The 26,475-nt window shown below is 43.0% G+C and overlaps 1 protein-coding gene across 7 annotated transcripts in view; it reads left to right on the plus strand.

Moving 5' to 3' along the window:
* TTLL8 (tubulin tyrosine ligase like 8) overlaps positions 1–26,225 on the plus strand; it is a 65,348-nt gene extending 39,123 nt beyond the window's left edge. For 5 of the 7 annotated variants that reach the window (XM_030549222.1, XM_030549221.1, XM_030549220.1 and 2 more), the window contains 7 exons: positions 2,717–2,839; positions 6,014–6,203; positions 13,495–13,643; positions 14,366–14,612; positions 15,540–15,975; positions 22,146–22,644; positions 24,071–26,225. In XM_030549222.1, the coding sequence (XP_030405082.1) occupies positions 2,717–2,839; positions 6,014–6,203; positions 13,495–13,643; positions 14,366–14,612; positions 15,540–15,975; positions 22,146–22,644; positions 24,071–24,279 (1,853 nt within the window). In that variant the 3' untranslated portion in view covers positions 24,280–26,225. The remainder of the gene's footprint in view (positions 1–2,716; positions 2,840–6,013; positions 6,204–13,494; positions 13,644–14,365; positions 14,613–15,539; positions 15,976–22,145; positions 22,645–24,070) is intronic. The other 2 variants (XM_030549225.1, XM_030549224.1) reach the window with 2 other exon arrangements.
* Positions 26,226–26,475: the final 250 nt, after the last annotated feature.

The raw sequence follows: 26,475 nt of genomic DNA on the forward strand, positions 1-26,475 counted from the left end.
TTTCCCAACGTAGTAGGCGTGTTTGGGAAATGACACATCTGGTTTCCACTTTTGGGTTCTGAAACGCCGACGGGCATGATCCGGGGTTATCCTGATTCTGTATCTGGCCTTGGTTTGAAAAAGTTTATAGTCATTCATTTTCTCCTTAGGCATTTCAGCTGCCACCTCTGCTAAAGGTCCACTGAGCTGTGGCCTCAATTCTACCATGTACTGGTCTTCAGAGATGCGGTACCCAAGACAGGCTCTTTCAAAATTTTCCAAGAAGGCCTCGGTGACATCACCTGCCTTGTAGGTGGGAAATTTTCTGTGATGTGGAACCATAATTGGCGAAGGATTGTTAGGATTGGCTGGCGCATGCAGCCCAGCTTGCGCTAAGTCCAGTTCATGTTTTCTCTGTTTTTCCTTCTCTTCATTTTCTTTTTGTTGTTTTTCCATTTCTTTTTGTTGTTTTTTCATGTCTCGGCTGTGGGCCACCTCTTCTTCTTGTTTCCTTCTGTGGGCCACCTCTTCTTCTTCTAGTTTTCTGTGGTGGGCTGCATTTTTGGCTTCTTGTTCTCTTTTATGGGCTGCCTGTTTGATCTGTTCTTCTCTTTCTTTCATTTCCATTTCTTTTTGTTTTATTTCTAGTTCCTGTTTGTTTTTTTCCATCTGTCGCCTGTGCTCGGCATCTTTGATTTGTTCTTCAGCCTCCCTTTTTGTCTTCTTAGGCATGGTTCCTGTTTTATTGTGTTGGGGTGCCCTCCGGTGTTTATCTTCTGAACTGCAGGTTCTCTGTTGCCTCCTGGGGTCTGCCTAGCAACAGTGCCTTTTTCCCTTTCTTCCTCTAGCTAATTTTTTCAATGTAAAGTAAACCAGAAAAACCACTTTATTTGCATGAGTATAGTGCTGGTATTTGCCTCCTAATGGGAGTGCTATTGTGTGACAAAAGACCCTTAATAGTCTTTTAATGGTCGCTTGCTTAATATGCAAGCCACAACTGCCAGAGAGAGCAGAGAAAAAAAAATTCTCTCTGGTTCCTTTTAAAACCAAACCCTCTCTGCTAAAAAGCCCCTAGCAGAGAAAAGAAAAATATAATATTCCTTCTGGTTTCTGGATTCTATCTTTCCCACAACGCTGCACACCATATCATAAATCTAGTCCCAGATTTGGACCTTAGCGTCCAAAATATGGGGGTTAGCATGAAAACCTCCAAGCTTAGTTACCAGCTTGGACCTGGTAAAGCTGCCACCACCCAAAAAATTAGAGTGTTTTGGGGCACTCTGGTCCCCCCAAAAACCTTCCCCGGGGACCCCAAGACCCAAATCCCTTGAGTCTCACAACAAAGGGAAATAAACCTTTTTCCTTCCCCCCTCCAGGTGTTCCTGGAGAGATACACAGAAGCAAACTTCGTGAATCTAAACAGAGGGAGTCCACCCTCTCTATTTCCAGTCCTGGAAACACAAGCACTTCCCTCTTCACCCAGAGGGAATGCAAAGTCAGGCTAGTAAATCTAACACACACAGATTTCCCCCTGACTTCTTCCTCCCACCAATTCCCTGGTGAGCACAGACTCAATTCCCTGGAGTCCCCCACTAAAGAAAACTCCAACAGGTCTTAAAAAGAAAGCTTTATATAAAAAGAAAGAAAAAGTACATAAAAATGGTCTCTCTGTATTAAGGTGACAAATACAGGGTCATTTGCTTAAAAGAATATTGAATAAACAGCCTTATTCAAAAAGAATACTATTTAAAGCACTCCAGCAACTATAGACATGTAAATACAAAAGAAAAAAACAATAACCCCTATTGTTTTTATGATCTCTGTACTCACAACTTGGAAACAGAAGATTATAAAGCAGGAAATAGAAATCCTCTCATAGCCGAGAGAGAGTCAGGCAGAAGACCCAAGAACAAAAGACTCCCACACAAAGTTCCCTCCACCCAGATTTGAAAAAGTCTTGTTTCCTGATTGGTCCTCTGGTCAGGTGGTTCAGATTACTTCTTTCCAGGTGAAAGAGACGTTAACCCTTAGCTATCTGTTTATGACAGTCCCCCTATGCCCCAGCTCCTGTCCCCTGCTCCTTTACTCCATCTCCACAGAGCAGGGGGAGGGGAGGCAGTACACACAACAGGGCTCAGGATAGAGGGAGCTTGATGGCAGCAGCTGCTGTCTCAACTTGCTGATCTACTTAAAAAGACAGAGTACTTAGAGTGGGGTCAGCATACTTAAAAGGTCTCTCTCTCTCTTACACACAAGATGTGTGTCTCTGTCTCTCTCTCTCATACTGTCTTCCCTCCCTCCATTCTTGCTGCCTTGTAGAGTGTGAGGCTACATTAATAACAATATGTTAACCCTTGAGGGCTCAGCATAGTGCTAGTTCATCATTTAGCAGTAAGGCATTCCCTGGAAAATATCCCACCCTCTTACACCGTCTAATTTCCCTGGAACCTAACCCCCCATTTACATTAAGTGAAATGATGTTAAGTGAATCCAATTTCCACATAAGAATTAAAGTAGCATTTTTCAGGAACATAACTACAATGTTAAGCAAGGAGTTACTGTACTACGTTTTCTACTTTTTATAAAAGACTGATGTGTGGAGTGGAAAATTGTCTTTATGCTTAGTAATGTTTTTTATAGAGTTCTTATGAAAACCACATTCCTTTAACAGGATTATCCCTTTGTGGGCATTCTGTTTAGTGGATCACAATCTAAAATAATATGTTATGTGTTTCAGAGGACTTCAGGAATACAGCAGCGTGTAGCATACTCAAATGGGTCATCAGTCTTAACGCCTGTGATAAAAAAACACAGAAGTCTAAAGGAAAAATTAATAAAGAAGATGTAGGCCAGAAGAAAGGTATTTCTTAAATATCAGTGTTAACATTACAATATAGAAAAAAGGCCAAGGAATATCTTGTTCATCTGTAATTCATCTGCATATTTTTAGAGGACAAATATTGGCTTCTTACTGTAATAACTACAGTGGCCGCCATTTAAAAAGTCAATTTTTATCAACAGTTATTCCAATGGTATTTGACAGACCATATTAATTTCTGACACCTGTAGATCTGTGATGGATAGGATCTGTTAAAAGAAAGTTTTAAAAGGACTTGTTCTCTACTGGAATCAAGCCTATATTAAAACTTTATGCATCTTGAGAGTGCAGTAACATTTTATTTTTGCTTAATGCTTCTTTGTGTCCCTCAAAAATAGCTTGTAAATTCCCTTCAATTTTCATATATAGCTAAATCTCCTCCAAAGCCTATGCACTGAAAATAGGTTGTAATTAAGCAAAGTTATTAAGGTTTTGTGCGGATAGTCTGAGGCTTGATCCTGGTCCAGCTGATGTCAGTGGGAGGTTTTTGCCATTGACTTCAGTGAGTTACATCAGGTGTGATGGCTGGGCTTTCAGGGTTGAATAGACATATAACTATGGAGTTGTGCATCTAACCAGATGTGCATAGTTATTAGGTGTGCCCATGGAACTTTCATAAAGGCAGCTGAGCCTGCTGCAAGGTGGCTGTGCATTTTGGGGGAAGTTAAACATTTGGGAGCATTTTGGGATAGGCCAGGAATTAAATGCCATACAAAGATTTCCACAATGGTGGGGCTGGTGCTGAAAAGTCAGGCCATCTCAGCTATGGCTGGGTAGACACTGGCCTGGGTTGCTCCTTAGTGCCCGTCAGTGCTGCAGAGGCTAAGTCTGGGAAACTGCAAAAAATACATACAGTGGTTTGAGCATTGGCCTGCTAAACCCAGGGTTGTGAGCTCAGTCCTTGAGGGAGCCATTTAGGGATCTGGGACAAAAATCTGTCAGGGATGGTACTTGGTCCTGCTGTGAAGGCAGGGGACTGGACTCGATGACCTTTCAAGATTCCTTCCAGTTCTCTGAGATAGGTATATCTCCATTAAAAAAAATCTATGGGAAATTAGATAAAGGTGTGAAAAGCTAAAGTGCTGTTTATCTAATAAAAGTATAAGGAGGAAGTACAGACAGAAGAAAAATATGAGAAAACTAGACACAGTCCCAGCCCTGTTACACAGTAAGTACACACAAACAGACTGCTTGTGACCTAGTCATGCGGCTAAACATCGATGTCATCCTGTTCATATTGCAAGGCTTCTGCCTTACACTGGAAATGGAAAAGAGGATTGACAGCTGTAAATGCTGTGTCTTTCACCTGTGGAGTTGAAAATATGAATACACAGTAAATTTCACATCTGATAAACTCCAGTAATAGTCATTGAGCCAGTGTGGGGGCATGAGGAGTAGCAGATGGGAGAGATACATTTGTAAGTTGCTAGCAATAAAACAGTGCAATAAGATACAGCCTTTGCACATGTAGCTTATAAGAGTGATATCAGGTTGCGCTATCTCATGGGTAACCTTCTTGAATGATTACTCCTGGGGGAATTGTGCTCCACTGTGTGTGTGCAGAATTCATGGCCCCACAGATTTCTTTGCTTTCCCACAGAAAAATGACTTTCTGATAGGGAAGTAAAGGGAAGCTGCAAGAGAAGTCATGCACCATTCCTTAACTTTGCTGGTACATCCTTTCAGGCACCTGGAGCAGTCGGACGAGAAGTAAATCACCTCAGGACTGGGGACATCTCAGCCAGTGGCTCCTATCCTGAGCCAGGATCAGCTGCCAGTCCCGGCTGGGCTGGAGGTGGGAGAGGACAGGACTTCCTCTTCCCCTGCAAGGAATGGCTGAGGCTGTGTCAGACCCACCCCCAGAAACCTCCCCCAGCTGCAGGAAGCTCAGCATCCTCCCCTGCTTCCTGCTTCCATTGCTCCTCAGCTGTGGGGATAGGGGTCACTGTGTGGGGGGCTGCTTCCCCATTCAACCAACCCCATGCATCCGGACCTCCCATACCCAGACACCCCCGCCAAGCCTGACCCATACATCCAGAACCCCCTAGCCCTCCATACCAACCCCACCCCATTGAACCTCAACCCCTACATCTGGAGCCACCTGCCTCCAGACCCCCAATCCCGCACCCAGACCACCCCCACACTGAGCTCCCTGCACTCAAACCCCCACCCTGACGAGCCCCACTCCCCTCCCTCCTGAGGCCCCACATCCAGACCCCCACACCACTGAACCCCAATTAGCTGACCCCAGACTCCTACCCCAGCAAGCCCCACTCCCCCAGCACCCAGACCCCCTCCACTGAGCTCCAACCATTTTCACCTAGCAGCCACTGCAGAATCCCATTGCCTCTGCACCTGGAACCCCCCCAAGGAGCCTCTGTTCATCCATATCCCCCCACATGTAGATCTTCCACAAAGCTGCCCACACCCAGATTGTCCCACACAGAGTACTCTCATCCCACACCTGAATCCCCCCATACTAAGCCCCTCCACACCTCAATCCTACCTGGTTGAGTCTTCCTCCCCCACACCTGGTGTGCCTTGACAGAGGGGCAGGGCCCTGGGTATTTCTGGGGCGGCTCAGGCCTTGTGGTGTGTCAGGGTCAGCTGCAACCTGACCACTGAGTCCTGGGTAGGGGGTGGAGAGTCTGCAAGGTGATCTCCTACATTAATGCAGCCAGTGGCCTGTGCTCCCCACTGTGATGCTAGAGCCTCTGCATTTATTTATTGACAAATAAAACTTGCAAAATTTTAAAATATTGTCCACAGAATTTTTTATTTTTTGGTGCAGAATGCCCTCAGGAGTAATCATGATGAACTAGACTAGAGCACCACTGTCTCTTCTTGGCAGGGGTCCTGTCACCCTCACACTGGGCTTTTAGTCCTGCTTTAAGTGGCAGTCTCAATGCAACTTCAGCTAGGGAGTCATTGCAAACACCTTCGTAATGTATTCATTTTTCCTTTCTCATTTTCTTTCTGTTGTACAAAACAATAAAAACTCTCAAACTGAAAAAAGAAATCTATTGCAACCAGAAGAAAGCCATCAAATGTGAGCAGTTCCCCATATGTTGGGGAAGACTTGCTTCTCTAATTGTACGTATGTTCGAGAAATTTACTTACCTCACTGACATGTCCTAAATCATCTGCTTTTTTTAGATCCTGTAGATTCTGATGAAAAGGAAATCAAGCAACTTCCTGGAAAACTAATAGACATGGCTTGCCAGGTTTGTGAAACCTACCTTGCGCAGATGGAACACGAGGACATTGACACAGCAGTGGATGCTTCTGAAGTTCTTAGTGAAGAGGAATGGAAAGACTTAATTGAACAGTACTACTGTCTTATTCAGTAAGATTTCACAACTCCAATTAACTGTTTTGAATTAAAGTCCTGATTAAGGGTTAGGTTATAATTCCCTTACCCATAATGAGTAGTACTTTACCCCACAAATAGCCCCATTGTAAGGGGTATAAGATATTCTTCATTGTAAGTAAATTTGTCACATTTTGGCCCTAAATGTAAATTCAGATTAGAAATAGATCCTTAATTCCAAAAAAGATATACTATAATAATAGAAGATTAAGGTTGGAAGAGACCTCAGGAGGTCATCCAGTCCAACCCCCAACATGTTGTCAAGTATCAGAGGGGTAGCCGTGTTAGTCTGTATCCACAAAAACAATGAGGAGTCCGGTGGGACTTTAAAGACTAACAGATTTACTTGGGCATAAGCTTTCATGGGTAAAAACCCACTTCTTCAGATGCATGGAGTGAAAATTACAGATACAGGCATAGATGTACTGGCACATGAAGAGAAGGGAGTTACCTTAGAAGTGGAGAACCGGTGATAACAAGGCCAGTTCAGTGAGGGTGTATGTGGTCCACTCCCAATAATTGATGAGGAGGTGTCAATATCAAGAGAGGGAAAATTGCTTTTGTAGTGACCCAGCCACTCCCAGTCCCCATTCAAGCCCAAATTAATGATATTAAGTTTGCAAATGAATGGTAGCTCTGCAGTTTCTCTTTGAAGTCTGTTTTTGAAGTTTTTTTGTTGAAGGATGACTACTTTTAAATCTGTTATTGAATGTTCAGGGAGATTGAAGTGTTCTCCTACTGACTTTTGTATGTTACCATTCCTGATGTCTGATTTGTGTCCATTTATACTTTTACGTAGAGATTGTCCATTTTGGCCAATGTACATGGCAGAGGGGCATTGCTGGCCCATGATGGCATATATCACATTAGTAGATGTGCAGGTGAATGAGCCCTTGATGGTGTGGCTGATGTGGTTGGGTCCTATGATGGTGTCGCTAGAGTAGATACGGGGACAGAGTAGGCAACGGGGTTTGTTACAGGGATTGGTTCCTGGGTTAGTGTTTCTGTGGTGTGGTGTGTAGTTGCTGGTGAGTATTTGCTTCAGGTTGGGAGGCTGGCCTGCCTCCCAAGGTCTGTGAGAGTGAGGGATCGTTTTCCAGGATAGGTTGTAGATTGTTGATGATGTGCTGGAGGGGTTTTAGCTGGGGGCTGTATGTGATGGCCTATGGTGTTCTATTATTTTCCTTGTTGGGCTTGTCCTGTAGTAGGTGACTTCTGGATACCTGTCTCACTCTGTCAATCTGTTTCCTCACTTCAACAGGTGGGTATTATAGTTTTAAGAATGCTTGATAAAGATCTTGTAGGTGTTTGTCTGGGGGATTGGAGCAAATGCGGTTGTACCTTAGGGCTTGGCTGTATAATTCTCCTTCACATGGGTCCATATGATGAAGATGTCATCAATGTAGAGTAAGTAGAGGAGGAGTGGTAGGGGACGAGAGCTGAGGAAGCATTGTTCTAAGTCAGCCATGGAAATGTTGGCATACTGAGGGTCATGCACATACACATAGCAGTGCTGCTGACTTGAAGGTATAAGTTGTCTCCAAATCTGAAATGGTTGTGGGTGAGGACAAAGTCACAAAGCTCAGCCACTGGGTGTGCCATGGCCTCATCAGGGATGCTATTCCTGACAGCTTGTAGTCCATCCTTGTGTGGAATATTGGTGTAAAGAGCTTCTACATCCATGGTGGCCAGGATCGTGTTTTCAGGAAGATCACAAATGCATTGTAGTTTCCTCAGGAAGTCAGTGGTGTCTCGAAGATAGCTAGGAGTGCTGGTAGCGTAGGTTCTGAGGAGAGGGTCCAAATAGCCAGATAATCCTGCTGTAAGAGTGCCAATCCCTGAGATGAGTGGCTGACTCACCTCAAAAGCAGTTTCCCCTTTCTTGGTATTGACACCTCCTCATCAATTATTGGGAGTGGACCACATCCACCTTCATTGAATTGACCTTGTCAACACTGGTTCTCCACTTGTAAGGTAACTCCCTCCTCTTCATGTGCCAGTATATATATGCCAGGATTTAAGGTGTCACCAGACTCCTCGTTGTTTTTGTGGATACAGACTAACATGGCTGCCCCTCTGATCTTTAGCTCTAGTCATCAAAGGAACTCAAAGCATTATACAAATATATAGAGTCAGATCATCAGCTGGTGTAAATCAGTGTGTACTGTTTTTAATGGAGTTACTAAATTTAGCACATAGAAGACCTACCATACTGCGTGGCTTAGCAGTGCACAGCCGTACAACACAACAGTTCAGGATGGAAGGACAGGACACTGTTTACATTTGAAACTACAGAGAGAACTATGTAGGCAACGTGGAATTATCTGAGGTGCACTCTGGCCAGGACAGTAGGGTTTGAACATGCCTATTTTTACTAAAAGTGCAATGGGATTATTCTGTTCAGGTTTTTATGTGGCATTTATACCATAGTATCTGAGTGCCTTCCAGTAAACTATATGGTTATACATCTGTCATGTGATATTTGTTTTCTCATCCACTCCCAGAGGGAAAAGTATGCACAGCAGTGTGCCTTGTTTTGATAGTGTGTGTCCTTTTTAAAAAAAATAAATATGCCTGTTATGTGTTCATATTAGAGAAGGCAAGGTCAATGAACTGTGCCTTTGATTTAGAGCAGAAAGTGGAACAGTTTGATAAATCTTAGTGCCTGGGGGAGTTCATACCACATTCTTGGACAGTCAGCAGGGAAAGTTCTGTCTTCCACACGGACAAGTTTTACAGTTGAGAATTCCATTGTTCCAGAGGAGCTTAGTTTTGGACCGCAGTCTTCGTCCTGAAGTGTTAAATGGTCTTTTAGATATCCTGGGCATGGAATAAGGTCCAGGACCTTGAATCTGATTCATTATTCTATGGGAAGCCAGTATAGGGAGTAGGGGACAGGTCTGATATGTTCCCAGTAGCCTGTGTTGCTGAGGAGAAATGCTGTGGCATTCTGTACTAGTTGATGTTTCCTAAATACTGATGGCTTTGTGCCCAGATATATTGCATTACTGTAATCCAGCCAAGAGATGATGAAGGCTGAATAACTGAGGCAGGTCTTTGTCCACCAGGATGGGACAGTGTTTCCTAGCCAAGCGAAAAATGGTAGAAAGTGTTACTAGTGGATACTGCTACTTGAGACTCTAGGTCAGCAAGAAATCCAAGACTACAGGCTGAATTGACCAATTGTGGGAGTGTATCTTCAACCAATACGGACTGCACTGTGGCTGTAAGATCTTCAAAGCTAACAGACTGCTGGGAATCATTAAGAAAGGGATAGATAATAAGACAGAAAATGTCATCTTGCCGCTATATCAATCCATGGTATGCCCATATCTTGAATACTGCATGCAGATGTGGTCGCCCCATTCAAAACAGATACATTGGAATTGGAAAAGGTTCAGAAAAGGGCAACAAAATGATTAGAGGCATGGAACAGCTTCCATGTGAGGAGAGGTTAATAAGACTGGACTTTTCATCTTGGAAAAGAGACAACGAAGGGGGGATCTGATAGAGGTGTATAAAATCATGACTGTTACGGAGAACGTAAATAAGGCTGTGTTATTTACTCCTTCTCATAACACAAGAACTAGGGGTCACCAAATGAAATTAATAGGCAGCAGATTTAAAACAAACAAAAGGAGTACACACAACGTGCAGTCAACCTATGGAACTCTTTGCCAGAGGATGTTGTGGAGGCCAAGACTATAATAGGGTTAAGAATAAACTAGATAAATTCATGGAGGATAGGTACATCAATGGCTATTAGCCAGGATGGGCAGGGATGGTGTCCCTAGCCTCTGTTTGCCAGAAGATGGGAATGGGTGACAGGGGATGGATCACTTGATGATTACCTGTTCTGTTCATTCCCTCTAGGGCACCTAGCATTGGCTGCTGTTGGAAGACAGGATACTGGGCTAGATGGAACTTTGCTCTGGCTCAGTATGGCCGTTATTATGTTCGCCTGAGCTAAACTCAACCACACTCTGGTGGTGGCGATGTGGTGAATGATTAGAAGAGCTGTTGTTCATCTACATAATGCCGGCACATGAGTTCATGTCATCTGACCAGTTCACCTAGTGGTTGCATGTAGGTTTTGAAAAAGATCAGAGAAAGAACTGATCATTGTGGAACCCCACAAGTCAGGGGTCTAGTTGTGGAAGTGCAGTTTCCCATCACTACTTGTTGAAATCATCCTTTCAGGAAGGACTCAAACCATTTTAGCATATTACCCTGGATCCCTGCCACCTGTCTCAGGCAAGATAGTGGAATCTCATGGTCAGCAGTGTTGAATGCTGCACAGAGGCCCAGGAGAATGAGAATAGATGTCTGTCCTCTATCCATTGACAGATCATCCATGAGTGCTATGAAAGTGGGTTCAGTTCTGTGTCCTGGCCTGAATCCAGATTGATCCAGGTCTAGAATGTTACCTTCAATTAGATGAGTTCATTTCTGGCCTTTTTGTACCTTCTCTATGAACTGCTCAGGAATGGGAGGATTGATGATGGCTAGGACTAAACTATGCGAGGTGGGTTTCTTCAGTGTAGGTTGGACTATTCCATGTTTGAAGGAGGAAAGAAAGATTCCTTCTCTGAATGAGGCATTGGTTCATTCAGTTGGAGTGGCACCAGTTGTTCATGACTCTCTTTGACAAGTCATGAAGGGCATGGGTCAGATTCACAAGTCTTGGGTCAAGACTCCTTTAGGGTGTCCAGAACTTCCTGCTGAGTGAATGTCCTGAACGCCGGGAATGCAAGTGAGTTCTTGGTTGGTGGAAGTAGAGCAAATCCATCCTGTTTGAGAAGACTTCTTGAATGGGTGATATTTTCAGTGAAGTAGGATGATAGTTCTTAGAGTGCTTGGCTCTGATAAAGGTTGCAGGCATTCCGGATTGATGTGGCAGTTTATCACTCTGGATAGCTCTTTGGGGTGGGATTTGGTAGCCTCAGTGGAGGCTGATAGGAAGGTTCTCTTGGTCTGTAATACAGCTCAGCATAGGCTTTGAGGAATTAATTATGTGTTGCCCTGTCTGAATCAGCCTTTGTTTTCTTCCACTGGCACTCAGTTTTCCACTCTTGTCTTCATCCAGCACAAGATGTCAGAAAACCAAGGAGAACTGTGTGTTGATGGGGAGAAAGGGACTGTTTGGGGGGTAGTGTATTAATGGTTGCAGCCAACATAGAATGGTAATGATTCACCAGGTCCTTGACTCCTCATTCTGTGGGTTGGGTCTTTTAGCAGACTTTGAAATTCATTGGAGTCTATAAGTCATCGTGGTCAGATCAGGATAATTGGTCTTGTTGCCTGAACAATGGAGGTCTCTGACCACTGCCTTAATAATGTGATCATTAGTGTCCAGGAGACTGACATATTGGTTTTAAATCTCAGCTATTAGCTGATACTTCCAGCAACACAGGGTTTCCTAAACCATATTGGGTGCATTGTTTTAGTACTGGTTTGGAGGGTATCCATACAACCTCTTCTTCCAACAGTATTGAGCAGGGCCGCCCGGGGGGAGGGGGGGGGGGCGCAAGTGGGGCAATTTGCCCCAGGCCCCGCAGGGGCCCTCACGAGGGTTTTTCGGGGCCCCTGGAGTGGGGTCCTTCACTCGTTCCGGGGGCCCCGGAAAACTCTAGCGGGGCCCGGGACCCCAGAGCTTCTTCCGCTCCGAGTCTTCGGTGGCAATTCGACAGCAGGTCCCGGAGCAGAAGGACCCCCCGCCGCTGAAGACCCCAGGTCCCCTGAATCCTCTGGGCAGCCCTGGTATCGAAGGGTCTGAAGGCCTACCATCTAAGTACTGATTGAGCCTGACCCTGCTGAGGTAGATGAGGTATGACAGGTTCACAGCACAGAGTGGCACAAAGTTGGTTGCCAGGTGTAAAGATTATTTACCTTCTTTTCCTCCTCTCCCCCAGAATATGAAGGCTAATATTCTCAAGAGGCTGAAACCATAACTTACTTGTATTTGTAAGATTTGATGTTTTTAAATGTTTGTATACAGCAGCTATGATCTTACCCTAGCCATCATCTTGCTAACTAAGCAATTAATAAATGTAGATTCTGATCCTGCAAGATGCTGAGACCTCTTGAGAAGCATCCACCCTCCCTCAACTCATATTTGATTTTAAGCTCGAGTTGAGTGGAGTGAGCACCATTCAGAAGGCACTCAGCACCTGGCAGGATCAGGAGAACATACAAGACCAGAAGTGTTTACAGGGAGAAGGAGCTCAGACAACTCAATGCACATGCACATGGGCCAAGTATTACATAGATTACATTCTCAGGAACTCTTTTTGTTCTGTCTTTGTACCTAGCACGGAGGGTTCTTGGTTTATGATTGGCGTCCCAAAGCACTACCACAATATAGATAATAAATAACAGTATTACTGTTTATTCATTGGCCATCCAAAAGTGTGCTGGGTACCATACATACACACAACAATGTGTGCTGGGTACCATACATACACACAACAGTCTCTGCCTCGAAGAGTTCATATTCTATTATTTTGACGATACACAGTTTGTGAAGACATATATTCCTTTATGTTTTATGCTGTCTGTTTATGTATGTTTATGCAATTAAAAGGTCTAAAAAAGAAAGGTGAGATTAGCCTTGACCTTCCTAGTGTTCAGATACTGGGTGCCAACTCTTCTCATGCTGCCCTGCCTGCCCAGGGCTGTCTACATGTTGGATCTAACCCCTCTATATGTTATTTAAAGAAATAAATCCCCCTTCTTTCAGCCTGCAATTAACCTCACACCTGTGCTTTTCATAGTTCACATTACTCCATTATTGCAAGTTTTTATGAGCAGATTATTTTCTTAATAACAGAACTTTCCTGACACTAAGGTTCTAATTGACTTTCAAAGTAATCTTAAACTGATATTCAGAACATAATAGCAATAGAAATAGCATAATAGCAACATAATAGCACAATATAAATAAAGGAAATGTATAACGTAGTCATATTGCTATTTGACCGTACAATAAATCTGTATCTTGTTATACTGACTTCCACACAATTGTTGTCATAGCCTGGGGGTGGGAGGAGGAGAGGAGACAATACCCAAAATAAATGAGCTCAGTAACCTGTGAGACTTATTTCTGTTAATCCATAATCTAATAATTTCTATCACTGTAGCAAGAAACACTTCATACTGTACTTTAGAAAAATGAAACAATATTGACAACTGTACAAGCTAAGTTCATAAAATGCTTCTTCTAAAATAGTAATGCATAAAGTATTACCTTTTAAAATTTTGTTTGTAGTGAAGGTGCTGTCATTTGTAGTGCACATAATTACATTACACAGTGTCAAAAGATTCTGAGCAAAATCATGTCTACAAACCCACAGCAAGACATAGACGGTGACCACAATATCTGGATTATTAAACCAGGAGCAAAATCTCGTGGCAGAGGTAAGAGCTTCTTTTGTTTTTTTAATTTAAAGTGTTTATTATTACCAAAAGCTGTAGGGTATCATCTGGAGAGGCAATTTGTAAATGTACCGTGTACATCTGCAGTTCGTCCCACCAGGCCATTCATAACTGCATAAATATTTCCAATCAGAACCTTTCCCATTTTCTATACAAGAGTAATTTTTACACAGTTTTCAACATCTTACCTCTATTACTTTGTGTATCTTGGGGAAGGAATAGCAGAAGGGAGACATCAAATCCTGCAAAGAACTTTAAGTATGTGCTGAAGTGCAAGCATATGAGTAGTCTTATTGTCTTCAATGACAGTCCTTACAGTTAAGGTCTGTGGAAATACTCACATGCTTAAAGTTGAAAACATGCTTAAATGCTTTGCTGGATTGGGCCCATAATCGCGGTTACAGATAAATATTTCAGGGGTCAGATAAAATATATGTCTTTGTTTGAACGATGAAGGTTTAAAAAACATAATGAATGCAGGCAAACTGTGTGGGGGGGGTGTTATTTGTTTGTTTTTGTTTAATTCTACCATAACAGGTCTCTTCCTGATGATCTATCAGTATTCCACTGTTGTTCCTGCATGCATAAGTGGGATAAATGGAAATTCTCTTTCATGTATAATCTCTCATTTTTGTACACTGTCCGCTACATACATTATTATTAGACACTAACATGCATATTATTTTTATTTTTTTCTCTTCCAGAAATAGTGTGCAAAAATAGACTGGATGATATTCTGAAGTTAGTAGAAGCAACAGATCAATTTCCAGTAAAGGACCACAAGTGGGTGGTACAGAAGTACATTGAAACACCATTGCTAATTTATGATACTAAATTTGATATTAGACAGTGGTTTCTTGTCACTGACTGGAACCCTCTGACTATATGGTTCTATAAAGAAAGCTATCTGAGATTTTCTACACAACGTTTCTCCTTAGACAATCTAGACAGGTAACTAAGGAAGTATAACAAAAATTATGCTATATAGAATAGTGAATGAACAGGCTGAAAAATTCTGTAGTATGTCAGGTCCCTGAATTTTGACCATGGAATTATGGTAGGATTAAAATTTCATAAAACCAGTCTATGCTAATGCTTTTACTTTCTGAAGTTGCCTTTAGTTACAGTGTGTAAACAGAGTCATGATGGTATGCTTTAAATAGACTCAGCGTCAGTCAGCAGTTGTCATAATTTAAAACAGTGATTCTTACTGTGCCCTCATCTATATGAATATTATAGAAAATGTAATTTTAGAGCATTTTAGAACATTAGAGGATGTTTGTTCTTTTATGTATGCTGTAGTCTATTTATCAAATATTCAAGAAAAGCGATAGGTGAACTGTGGGAGTTTTTGGGGGAAATTCTATACAACTTATTAAAATTGAACAAATGTTAAATATCTCCATGGGGACATATTTTTAGCCAGGGCCATACCAGAGATTGGGAGTGGCAGGATATCTGGTAAATTAACCCATTGTAGATGCTCTATCAGAGTACTTACATGGCACCTATCACAATGCCTAATGACCATTTGCAAATGTATCTTCACAACACTCCTTTGAGATAGGGTAGCATTATTATCTCCAATTTATAGACAGGGAACTGGGACATGGAGAACTTAAGTGACTTGCCCCAAGAAACAAAAAGAGAGTGTGACAGAGCTTTGACCTGAACCCAGTTTTCTTGAGGCCCAGGCCAGTGTTTTAACCACAAGACCATCCTTTGTCTTATGTTAGAGGAGAATTAATGAAGGAAACTGAAAATAGGTTTAATAATCAAAGCTCTGAGATTTTAATATGAAGATAATTTGTTCTAATGTAATATGTTTTTTGCATTTTTTCAGCTGCCTGCTGTAATTGTGGTGTCCTCTCTTCACAGCTCCATTCATCTTTGCAATAATTCTATCCAGAAACATTACAAAAATGCTGCAGACCGGAATCCTCTATTGCCATGGCACAATATGTGGACAAGCACCAAATTTCAGGAGTACTTACAAAAGAGAGGTCGAGGCAATATGTGGCGAAATGTTATCTATCCGTCCATGAAAAAAGCCATTACCTACACCATGAGAATGGCTCAAGAGAGCGTTGAAGCCCGGAAGAGCAGTTTTGAGCTGTATGGGGCAGACTTTATTCTTGGAGAAGACTTTAAACCATGGTTGATTGAAATCAATACTAGCCCAACAATGTTGCCTTCTACACCTGTCACAGCAGAGCTATGTGCGCAGGTGCAAGAAGACACAATTAAGGTAGTTATTGGGAAGAAACGTGACAAAAACTGGGACACTGGAAAATTCGAACTTCTCTGGAGGCAGGTACGAATAATTCTACATCATTCACTAATCAGATATCAGAGGGGTAGCCATGTTAGTCTGGATCTGTAAAAGCAGCAAAGAATCCTTTGGCACCTTATAGACTAACAGAGGCACCTTATAGATTAATCAGATGAAATTTAGTTCGGTGATTGTTTTAAAATCTAATTAACATTCTTTGGTTGAATGCAGCTGTGTATTCCCCTTAGGTGTGTGGAGAATTAGCTGGAGAATTTTGCCTAGCAGTACCTGTAGAGGAGTGGCACTTGCACTTCGTGGCCATAGCCCCTCCCATGGCTATATGAGGCAGCACTGCCCTGAACCCACTCAGTTCCTTCTTACCGCCCGTGTCAGGAGTCAGAGCTCTGTGTGGTCTTAAATTCACAGTCTGTCACTAGTTTAGTGTTTTTTCTAGCTGTGTATACTTCGTAATACCCTTAGTGCTACTTATGTTTAGTGAAGTATTCCCCTGTGATGCCCTCACCATTGTTTAAACATTGTCTGTCATGTGGGGGAACAATCCTTAGAGCGATTCCCACACATGGTGCTAGTTGTGCTTGGGTGAGGCCCATGTCAAGGAATGGTATTCAGTCAGTAGATCGTTTATTAAATTGACTCAAATTGCAAGTAACCGTTGCCTAAAACAGCACCTGCTTGAACAGGCCATGTGGCCTGTTTCAGCACCGAGGCCCTCATTGGATCAGGGGTCGCCTTCAGGTTCCAAGAGTCCTTCTGCCTTGCACTCTGGAGCAGACACCTCTCCAAAGAGACTGAGGCACTGTTCCCCATGTAGCGTGCTGAGGAAAAGGTCTCATAAGACCAATCAAGACTGCTCCTGGTCTCATGGGTACTCTCCCGTCTCTCTCAAGATGAGCGTGGACCGGAATGGGGTTAGTGCCAGTGCGCAGGATGACACAGATGTGTCTAACCACTCCCCAGTATCGAGTACGGGACCAATAGATCCTGCATCATCGATTCCATTTCTCGCCCCCCTGGCGTTCGTTGAGTCTGGTACCAATGAGGGTGACACCAGCACCAACTGTTTTGACATCGGCAGCATACCATGTGGATACAGATCTCCTCCAACTTTCCATCATGACCTCTCCTTTGGCCCAGGACTTGGTCTGTGCTGCATCATTTGTAGCCCCATTGGCTGGATGGACTGCTGAACTCTTGGGTCTGTTGGCACTGCATCCCTTCCTCACTCTGTGGAAGCAGAGCCAATACTGGGCTTGATACTTGGGACCTCAGCACCAGGAAACTCCATTGCAGTTGGCACCATGGATGTTACCGTGGCAGCTTTCACTGCCCTTCACTTTGGCACCGTCAGCTGTTTTGTACTGCTGCTGACTCCAAGGTCAACACCATTTCTGGCACCAGCGTACTCGCTGCTGCTGGTACCTCTTCCATCATTCACACTGGTCCCTGCCTTATTTTGGGCAATGGAGGAGTCAGACCAGTTACTTCCTCCCTCAGGACTATCTCCACCTTTATCCCTGGAAACCCAAGGTTCCTTGGCATCGAGGTTGGGATCTTCTTCCTCTTGCTTTCCATGACCCAACCTACACTGGGGACTATTCATGGAGCGGTTGGTATGGGGCACCTACTGGCCACTAATGCCCTAGCCTTATCAGTAGCTTCCATGTAATCCATGGCATGCTCCTCAGTTGCAGAGGTTGCACTCCTCAGCTTGCTCTAAGGCAAGGTTGCCAGGCAAATCAGTGGCAGGATCTGTGGATCCACAGCAGGTTCAGGCACCAGTGAATCTTCCCTGTGCAGAGCCCATGGAGCTGTCCCTTCCAGCTCTTCCAGTCCAGGAATGAGAGCCAGCCCTGGTGCAGTTAACCACCTCTTCTTCGTCCCCAGATGATTCATCAGTGCCTGGTTCTTCCTCTCCTCCAATACTGGAGGATTTCAAGGCCTGTCAGGACCTTCTGCGGTGCGTAGCCACTTTCCTGGGCATTCAAGCAGGGTTTCTGCAGAGAACTCCCATTAAGTTAGTGGATATCCTGCAGCCATCTGCTCCTGGGAGAGTAGCCCTCCCTTCTAATGATGCATTCCTAGAGTCTACAAAAGTCCTCTGAAGCACATTGGCTTCAGTAGTGCCTACTGCAAAGTGCACTGTGAAATGCTGTTTCATCCCGGTGCAGGGATTTGACAGTTTGTACTCCCATGTGGCCTCAAACTCCCTAGTCATAACTGGAGTGAATGACAGAGCCTGGCAGGTTTAAGTCCACTCTTAAGGACAAGGACTCCAAAGGGATGGATTTAAGGCACAGGAAGATCTCCACCCTGCAAATGCAGATCATGAACCAGCAGACATTGTCCAAGTACAACTTTGTAAATTGGACAGATATGTCTAAGTTAGTGGGCCAGCTCTGAAACCTCCAGAGAGCAATTTTGGGAGTTTGTCAGTGAAGGCTGTTCAGTGGCCAAGATGTCGTTTGCAGTCTGTATTGAACATTGTGGATACTTTGGCCAGAGTTTTGTCCTCACTGGTGACCATGAGAAGGGCGTCCTGGCTGCAGAATTTGGGCATTGCTTCTGATGTGCAGCAAACTATAGAGGATTTGCCCTTCGGTGCTGGGTATTGTTTTCAGACAAGATGGACAAGACCCTGCACTCCTTCAAGGATTATAGGGCCACCCTATGTTCCTTGGAGGTGTATACACCATCAGTGCAGACAGCAACAGTACTGTCCACAATGCACCTTTTGGCAGCCTTTTTTCTCTCAAGACAGTTGGATTACCCCAGAAAGGGGCATAGATCCTAGAGGAGGAGGCATTTGAGTCTAGGTTTCGGCCACTCAACACACCCTCCCCGGCACTCCACAAGTGCCCATTTTGACTCCCTGGAGCAGAGCAGAGGTCCATTCATTACTCCCTTTACTCTGCCTCTGTTTGGGGACAGGCTAGCTCGCTTTTACAATGTTTGGGGCTAGATTACAAGCTGGGTCCTAGCATCATCAAATTGAGCTAAGCTATCCAGTTCCTTTCCCCCACCCCCATCTGCCCTTCCTGTCCCTCTTCAGGGCCCCCTCTTATGAGATACTGCTCCTCAAGCAGTCTTCTCTTTACTGGCCATGGGAGTGGTGCTGGAAGTTCCTCTGGAACACCAGGGTCAGAGCTTCTATTCCTGGTACCTCCTGGTTCTCAAATCCAAGGGATGAGTAAAACCTATTCTCGAGCTCCGCAACCTCAACAAATATATCAGATACTTGAAGTTCCATATGGCTGCCCTATCAACTATCCTCCCAACATTGACTTAGAACAACTGGCTTGCTGCTTTGGACCTTCAGGATGCTTACATCCATGTGGCAATTCTCCCGAGCCACAGATTTCTCTGCTTTGTTGTGGTGAACGCCATTTTCAGTACACAGTCCTTTCTGGGGCATCACACTATGCTTACTCGACTGGCTGGGTCTCATCCTAAATACAGGGAAGTCAACAATGGTCCCTGCTCAGAAAATCAATTTCATTGGGGCCCTAATAGACTCTACAAGTTCAAAAGTATTCCTGCCCGTCAACCGTTTCTAGACAATTTGTAGCCTTTTTCTCAGTGTGCAGTACCAACCTTCCATGACTGTTCACATGTGCCTGAGGCTCTTAGCCCACATGTCCGCATGCATACAGATGGTTCAATTCACAAGGTTGTGCCAATACGGGCTCAGGGCTGTTTTTTGTCCATCCCTTCACCCCTGGACAGGTTAGTCCTCCTCCCTCAGTCAATCCTGGACTCCTTGCAGTGGTGGACGGTTCAGGGGAATGATGTCAAGACATTCCCTTGATCTGGCCCTTACCAGCCAGGACTGTTGTCATAGACACCTCTTTGATAGGTTGGGGAGCCCATCTGGGATCGCTGAAGGTTCAGAGCCTGAGGTCAGAGCAAGAAGTTCCACTGCATATCAATGTCTTGGAGCTTTGGGCCATCTACAATGTCTGTCTCAGTTTCAGGCTTCCTCTTGTTTGTGACATATGCAGATCATATGAAGGGACAGGCTATCTCTTCACAGACAATCTATAAGTGGATAACTTTCTGCATCAAGACTGCATATGAAGTGGGTTCAGCTATGCCCCCTTTATGTGCAATAGCATTCTTAAGTTATGTCTCAATGTTGGATATTTGCAGGGCTCATTTATCTCACCACTGAATTTTGGCCTTTGTGTGTTTGAGGTCATTTAAACTAAACACTTCCTTTCCCAATGTTAGCCACCTTTAATGAGTAATGACTATAACTTTATTGCTTCAGACTGATGGGTCAGTTAGTAACTATATAGTGTGCTAATCTGGTTCAGAGTTCTTACAATGGAAGGAACAGGATGTCGTATTCTAGAGTCATTGCAACTGACGGAGGCCAATGTTAATCTTCGTATTAATTAGTAAACTATTTTAGTGTTCTTTTTTTTATACTGATTGATATATCCAAAGTGAAGAAAAACAGAGCACAATAAATTAGTTATTCGGTTAAAACAAATTAAATAAGATGCTTGCAGCCCCAATAGTGATTATGATGCAAGTTCTGGCCTGCTGTGCCCCAGAGGGGAACATACATGAGGGAGAACAGATGGCAATTTTACTGCGTGCTGTGTAAAGGGACTTGAACCAGTCAGGTATGACTTTAGGCTTTGATCCTGCAAACACTTATGCATATGAGCAATCCCATGTGTATAAAGTTAATCATGTGCATAAGTGTTTACAGGATCATGGCTTTGATCTACGCTGGTTGCAGTGGAGGCTGCAGCAGACATGCAGAATCAGTTAATCCACTGGCTTCTTAGGCCAGCCCTCTGTTCACCTCACATAAATCCAGTTTTTGGTATTGCAAGTTTTAATTGGTCAGTTTCATCACAGGGTAACGTTTCATGAAATAGAAGAAAACTAAATTTAGAAAATTTCTGATTTCATCAAAAATTGAGTTTAAAAGAAACATTCTGGGAGAATTCAGAAAACAAAAAAAGGACTGTTACAAAAGCAGTGCAATTAAAACTCTTTTGAATATGCTGACTTTCCCCTCATATTTTTATTTTTAAATTTTTAGCCAGCTCTGATAAATACCTGCTTTCTTAGCATTATTTTCCAGGAAGTATATTACACTTGTGCTGGCTTTGTTTCTGGGTACAGTTCAAGAGGTTGATTTTGAGCTGTTAAGCTCCTTTTGTGGCTTTTGTAAGTCTTGTCTTTCTTAGAGGTATAGCTCAGTGGTTTGAGCATTGGCCTGCTAAACCCAGGATTGTGAGTTCAATTCTTGAGGGAGCCATTTAGGGATCTGGGGGGAAAACCAAAAAACTGTCAGGGATAGTACTTGATCCTGCTAGTGAAGGCAGGGGACTGGACTCAATAACCTTCAAGGTCCCTTCCAGTTCAATGAGATAGCTATATAGCTCCATATATTTTATATTTATTTAGAGACTGTGTTTTACCCAGAAAGTAGAGATCAGCTGGGATGTTCAAGCTAACAATCCCTCGAGTCAGTTACTGTGTTTGGAGCAGGCATTCTCAGGGGCCAGTCCTGGAGATGGTCTGTCATTCTTAATTTCAACCTACAAGGCATGCTGTAAGGCTTATGTTTTTACCCCAGTTTTTCCTGAATAGTGGGTTGAATGGGGAGGATTTTAACTGTGTTGAAAAGTTTCTTTCACCTTATTGATCATGATTGTTGTGGTAATTTATTAGTTCCAATACTGTAGCACCAAGGAGCCCCAATCAAGGGTCAGGGCCCTGTTGTGCTAGGCACTGCAGAGACAAGTATCAAAGAAGAGGGACTCTCACCCAGCATGTTTACAATTTAGGTGTCAGACAGGGTGCAACAGTTGGGTGATACAGACAAACAGGAGTGACAGGTTTTATAGACTGAAGTAACCATAAAACAGAGTTTAGTATAAAAGCAGAAGTCTCAGTAGTTTTCCATTATTATGTTGTTCATTTTCCTTGGCCAATGTGTTAGGCCCATTGTATAAACTGGAAAAATAGACAGCATATAGAAACTAGAAGCTTTAGTAAGTTGTAAATTATGCAGTTTTTGTCACAGTGGTGTGGAATCCTTTGTCACCCAAAGTGCTGTATGACCCCATTTTATAAATAGATGTAACACATGAAACACTAGTGTCTTCATTTATAATTTAGTAGTGCATGAATCTGTTGAGAAATTTAATTTCTTTTTTGTGTCTCTCAAGCCTCTTTTGGATCTGCCGCCGTTCAATGTTACAGACCTTTTTGTGGAAGGAGTTGGTATTAAGAGATCAAGGCAGAAAGCTTCTCCCATCACTAATTTTAATTTTATTGATACATTAGCAAGAATACCACAGACAACTGAGTGTGCCTCACCCAATCATGAAAAACAAGGAGAATCAACAGGAACTGTAAATAACAAGCAAAACATCAAAATGAAAATTGAAAAAGCTATTTTTTGCATTTTACCTAAGCCTCTCAAGAGGCCACCAGGGAAAAGTTGTAAAGTAAGGGATGCACATGTGAAATCCACTGGGCACATAGCTCTTCCCAGCTTAGTTTTACAACCTACCCAAAGCAACATAGAGACGAAACATGTGCAGTATATGAACAAGGCAAAAGGAATAACAGATTCAAGCTTTCACAGAGTAAATCAGACAGCCTCTACCTTTCAAACTGTGAATCCCTTGGACTGGCCTTTACTTCAGCCTTCCAAAATATCAGGTAATATCTGTTGTTTAGCATTATTTCACTATAAATTACATAAAATACATTTTAGAGGGAAAGTAGAAATTAGGTATACAGCACAAGTTTTTGGATTGCTTAGCTAGTTATTTGTATACTAGTATCGTATTCTCTGTTATTTGTCTCTCTAATATAAATAGCCCCAAACTTTTCAGCCTCTCCTTTGGAAGTCTCTCCATGCCTCGAATAAGTTTTGCTGCTTGCCTCTGAATCCCCTGTATTTCTGCTTTATTGTTTTTGAGACAGAGTGATCAGAATGGGACACGGTATCCTGGGTGAGAGCATACCATTTGTATATATAATATAATGGCATACTATATTTTGAAGATTATCTTCTATTGCATTTTTTATACAGCATACATCTTGTTTGTTTTTTGGACTGCCGCTGCCTATTGAGCACAAGTTTTTATTGAGCTATCCACAATAATGCCCAACTCACTTTTCTTCTGTGCAGAGGTCAAGTCCTTATTATTTCTGCTAGTGATAGCTGGCTAGTCTCTTTCAACCTCCTGTTGTCTCTGGATGGCTCGAGGGATTGGTATTGGAGTACAGAGACTTTCACCTCTGTTTCACTAGTTCACATGTAATCCAGGTCAGTAGTGACCATAATTTGTGGGTGCTGCTCGTGGCTGCTGGATATGTGGGGACTACGGACCAATTCCAGTGGACTGATATTCACATTACAAAATCACCATCTTTTAGCACAAACTGGAACCTAATTGGCAGAGAGGTCAAAGATTAAGCAAACATGGATACTGAACTTCGATAGTTCTCCAGGTCAGTTTTGAAACATCATCAGGGCAACAGGTGCTGCAGCAGCTGTCATCTGTACCTGTTCTCTGGATAAGAAGAAGATTTAAGTTTAAAGACCTATAAGCCCTAACATTTCATAAGTTCTAAATTCATTAAAAAGTTAAAGGAAAAATTCCCATTGTTTGTAGAGTATGCTGCAGATGTTATGTGTAATATGTGCTAAGTATCTTCATCACCATCGTTTTTGGGGGGATTTCCCACAAGGGATCCTCTTCCTACTGATACTGCCAAGTGTGTTCTTAAAAACATAGCTTAAGGTTGTGGTATATGGTGTTCAGTTTGCCAAGAGTTGGATGAATAGGCAGATTTCACTGTCACTTGAGGTTTACAGGCTTACACACACATCCAACACTTACAGAATGGTCTGCTTGTGGTATATATACAGTCCTTTTCATGTATTAACAGATTTTGCATTAATATCTGAGGCTCACTGTTTCCACGTAGCTCTCTTTTACTATTGAAAAAGTACTATATAGTATAACTGAATGCAGTTTTTGAAGAGTTTATTATGATATTGCATAATAAAGACTTTTAAAATATGGACTTCAGTTGAAATGTGGGTTAATTAATTACTGCTTTATTTTTTTTGAAGGTTTGCAGAACAGCAACAAAAAAATTCCATGTTTAGTTTGTGGAGACACTTTCCAGTTGGAGAAAATCTGCAAATGCTGCAACTCCTTTTGTGCAACAGTACTGCACGGAAGTTCATATTTACCTATGAATGATTGTTCTACCCCTGAAAAGACGGTGACCAGCAACAAGATAATTGTTCATAGCAATGTCTTCCCTGAAAACATATGAGTCCATTCTGAGTACTCCAGTCTTTTAAAAGCGTTTTTGAAACAAAAATAGAACTGTGCAAACCTTGCATAAGCAGATGTTGAAGAAAAATTATTTGCCGTGAGCAACTCAAAGATATTATTTAAAGGCCCTGGGCTAAAAGAGTTGGAGATTTTTGTAAGCCATGGCTGTGTCGGAGACTACCTGATTATACTGAAGCCAATTAACAAAGTTTACTATTACAGCAGCTCTGTGGCCAATATGCTGGACCCAACTGTGTGGAAAGTTCAAAGAAATACAGTGAACTTTCTTTTTATGTCATGCAATACTACCTGCATTTTTGCATCTGCAATCCCCTGTATGATGGTCATCTTGTAAACAAGAGTTTCATCAACTGTAAAAACTCTTGTGTGTCAGTGAATGGGAGTGGAAGGGCTTGCCAACCTGTCCACTGGCACATAGTGTAATGTAAAAAAAACCACATTGTGATATTTTCTTGGAGACACACCTGGGGAAGAAAGGAAGATTGCTTACGATTAGTACCTTTTTACAAATTATTTTCTGAGGATATCCCCCTGTACTTTGGGCTATGGTCCTTTACTGCTCTTCTATGGTCCACATGTCAGTTAAGTCAGACAAGGTGAACCAGTTAAACCAGCCATTTACCTCCCCGCCATTAATATGAGGACAGTAATGGCAAAATGATTCTATATTCTTAGCTTTTCTTCCTGAATTGGCCAAGGAATGGATCTCATCTGTGATCCATGGAATAGCCTATCTTCCAACGGTGGGCTGTGGACCCTTTAAAGATGTCTAGCTGACAGACGCCTGTTCTATTTGTCAGTCAGGAAAGAACCCACCCTAATTTAGAGCATCTTGGGGATTCCTAAGGGTGCTTATTGGAGTTTCTGTACGATATCTGTCAGAATCCAGTTCCCATTTTGTCAGGAATAGCCAGTGCAAAATTCCTAATAAGGTATTCCACAACCCGGGGCTTAAAATCAGAATTAGCCTCTACATCTCCAAAGCTCAAGAGGAACAGAGTTTTGTAGAACCAAATGTAAAACCTACTAGTGATAGAAACTGCCTGTTATACCAATCAATTCATCTTGCTGCTACTGCAGGGTTTTTTATTCCGGTACATTTTCTTTTTGTTCAATCAATTTCAAAAGTCAGGAGGGGTTGGTTTCACCACTACTCCCAAGAATAGACCCCGTGGTTTTTGTGATAGTTCTGGCACCCTGTTTGAGTGACAAGGGTACATCACACTTGAGTGTGACTGATCTTGATTAACTGGCTTCAGTTGTGACATAGCCCAGCATTACAGAAAATCAGCACGTTCTGACTCTAGTGGCCGCTCAGACAGTTAGGATCAAGTTGCAAGTTGCTGAATAAATCTATTTCAGTTAACTGTCTGAAACAGAGACTGTGGGGGATAGGGTCACAAGGCCCTGGAAAAATGCTGGCAATCTGATTGTGGTTACACATTCCAGGTTGTGAAATACTGACCTCCTCTAGAGATATATTTTTCCTACCCAAACTATTGAAGGTGCCAGATGCACCCTTTTCATGCAAAAAAGCAAGCCAGGGGTGCATAGGAGATGATAAATTAAATCCTATTCTTTCATTAAAACAACTTGTATTGGCAATAAAAGCAGCAGGCAGCGGGTGGGACTGCAGGGAAGAGAGAGCCTATGCATAAGACATGCTATAAAAATGTCGAAGACCAAGCAAATCATCTGGGAACCATAATTTGAGCCTATGTGATTGATCCTTATTATACCAAGTACAGACATCTTTTAAGGTCACCTGATATCAGAAGAGACATGCAAACAGACTGCATTAATAAATATGAGAATGGTAATCTTGAATCCCAGTAAACAGAGTATCCTGTGTGTCAGTGGTTCTCAAAGCCGGTCCGCCACTTGTTCAGGGAAAGCCCCTGACGGGCTGGGCCAGTTTGTTTACCTGCCACGTCTGCAAGTTTGGCTGATCGTGGCTCCCACTGGCCATGGTTTGCCGCTGCAGGCCAATGGGGGCTGCAAGAAGGGTGACCAGCACATCCCTCAGCCCGTGCCACTTCCCTCAGCCGCTATTGGCCTGGAATGGCAAACTGTGGCCAGTGGGAGCTGTGATCAGCTGAACCTGCGGACGTAGCAGGTAAACAAACCAGCCCGGCCCGCTAGGGGCTTTCCCTGAACAAGCGGCAAACCGGCT

This window comes from Gopherus evgoodei, chromosome 1, assembly GCF_007399415.2.
Source record: "Gopherus evgoodei ecotype Sinaloan lineage chromosome 1, rGopEvg1_v1.p, whole genome shotgun sequence".
NCBI classification, from domain to species: Eukaryota; Metazoa; Chordata; order Testudines; family Testudinidae; genus Gopherus; species Gopherus evgoodei.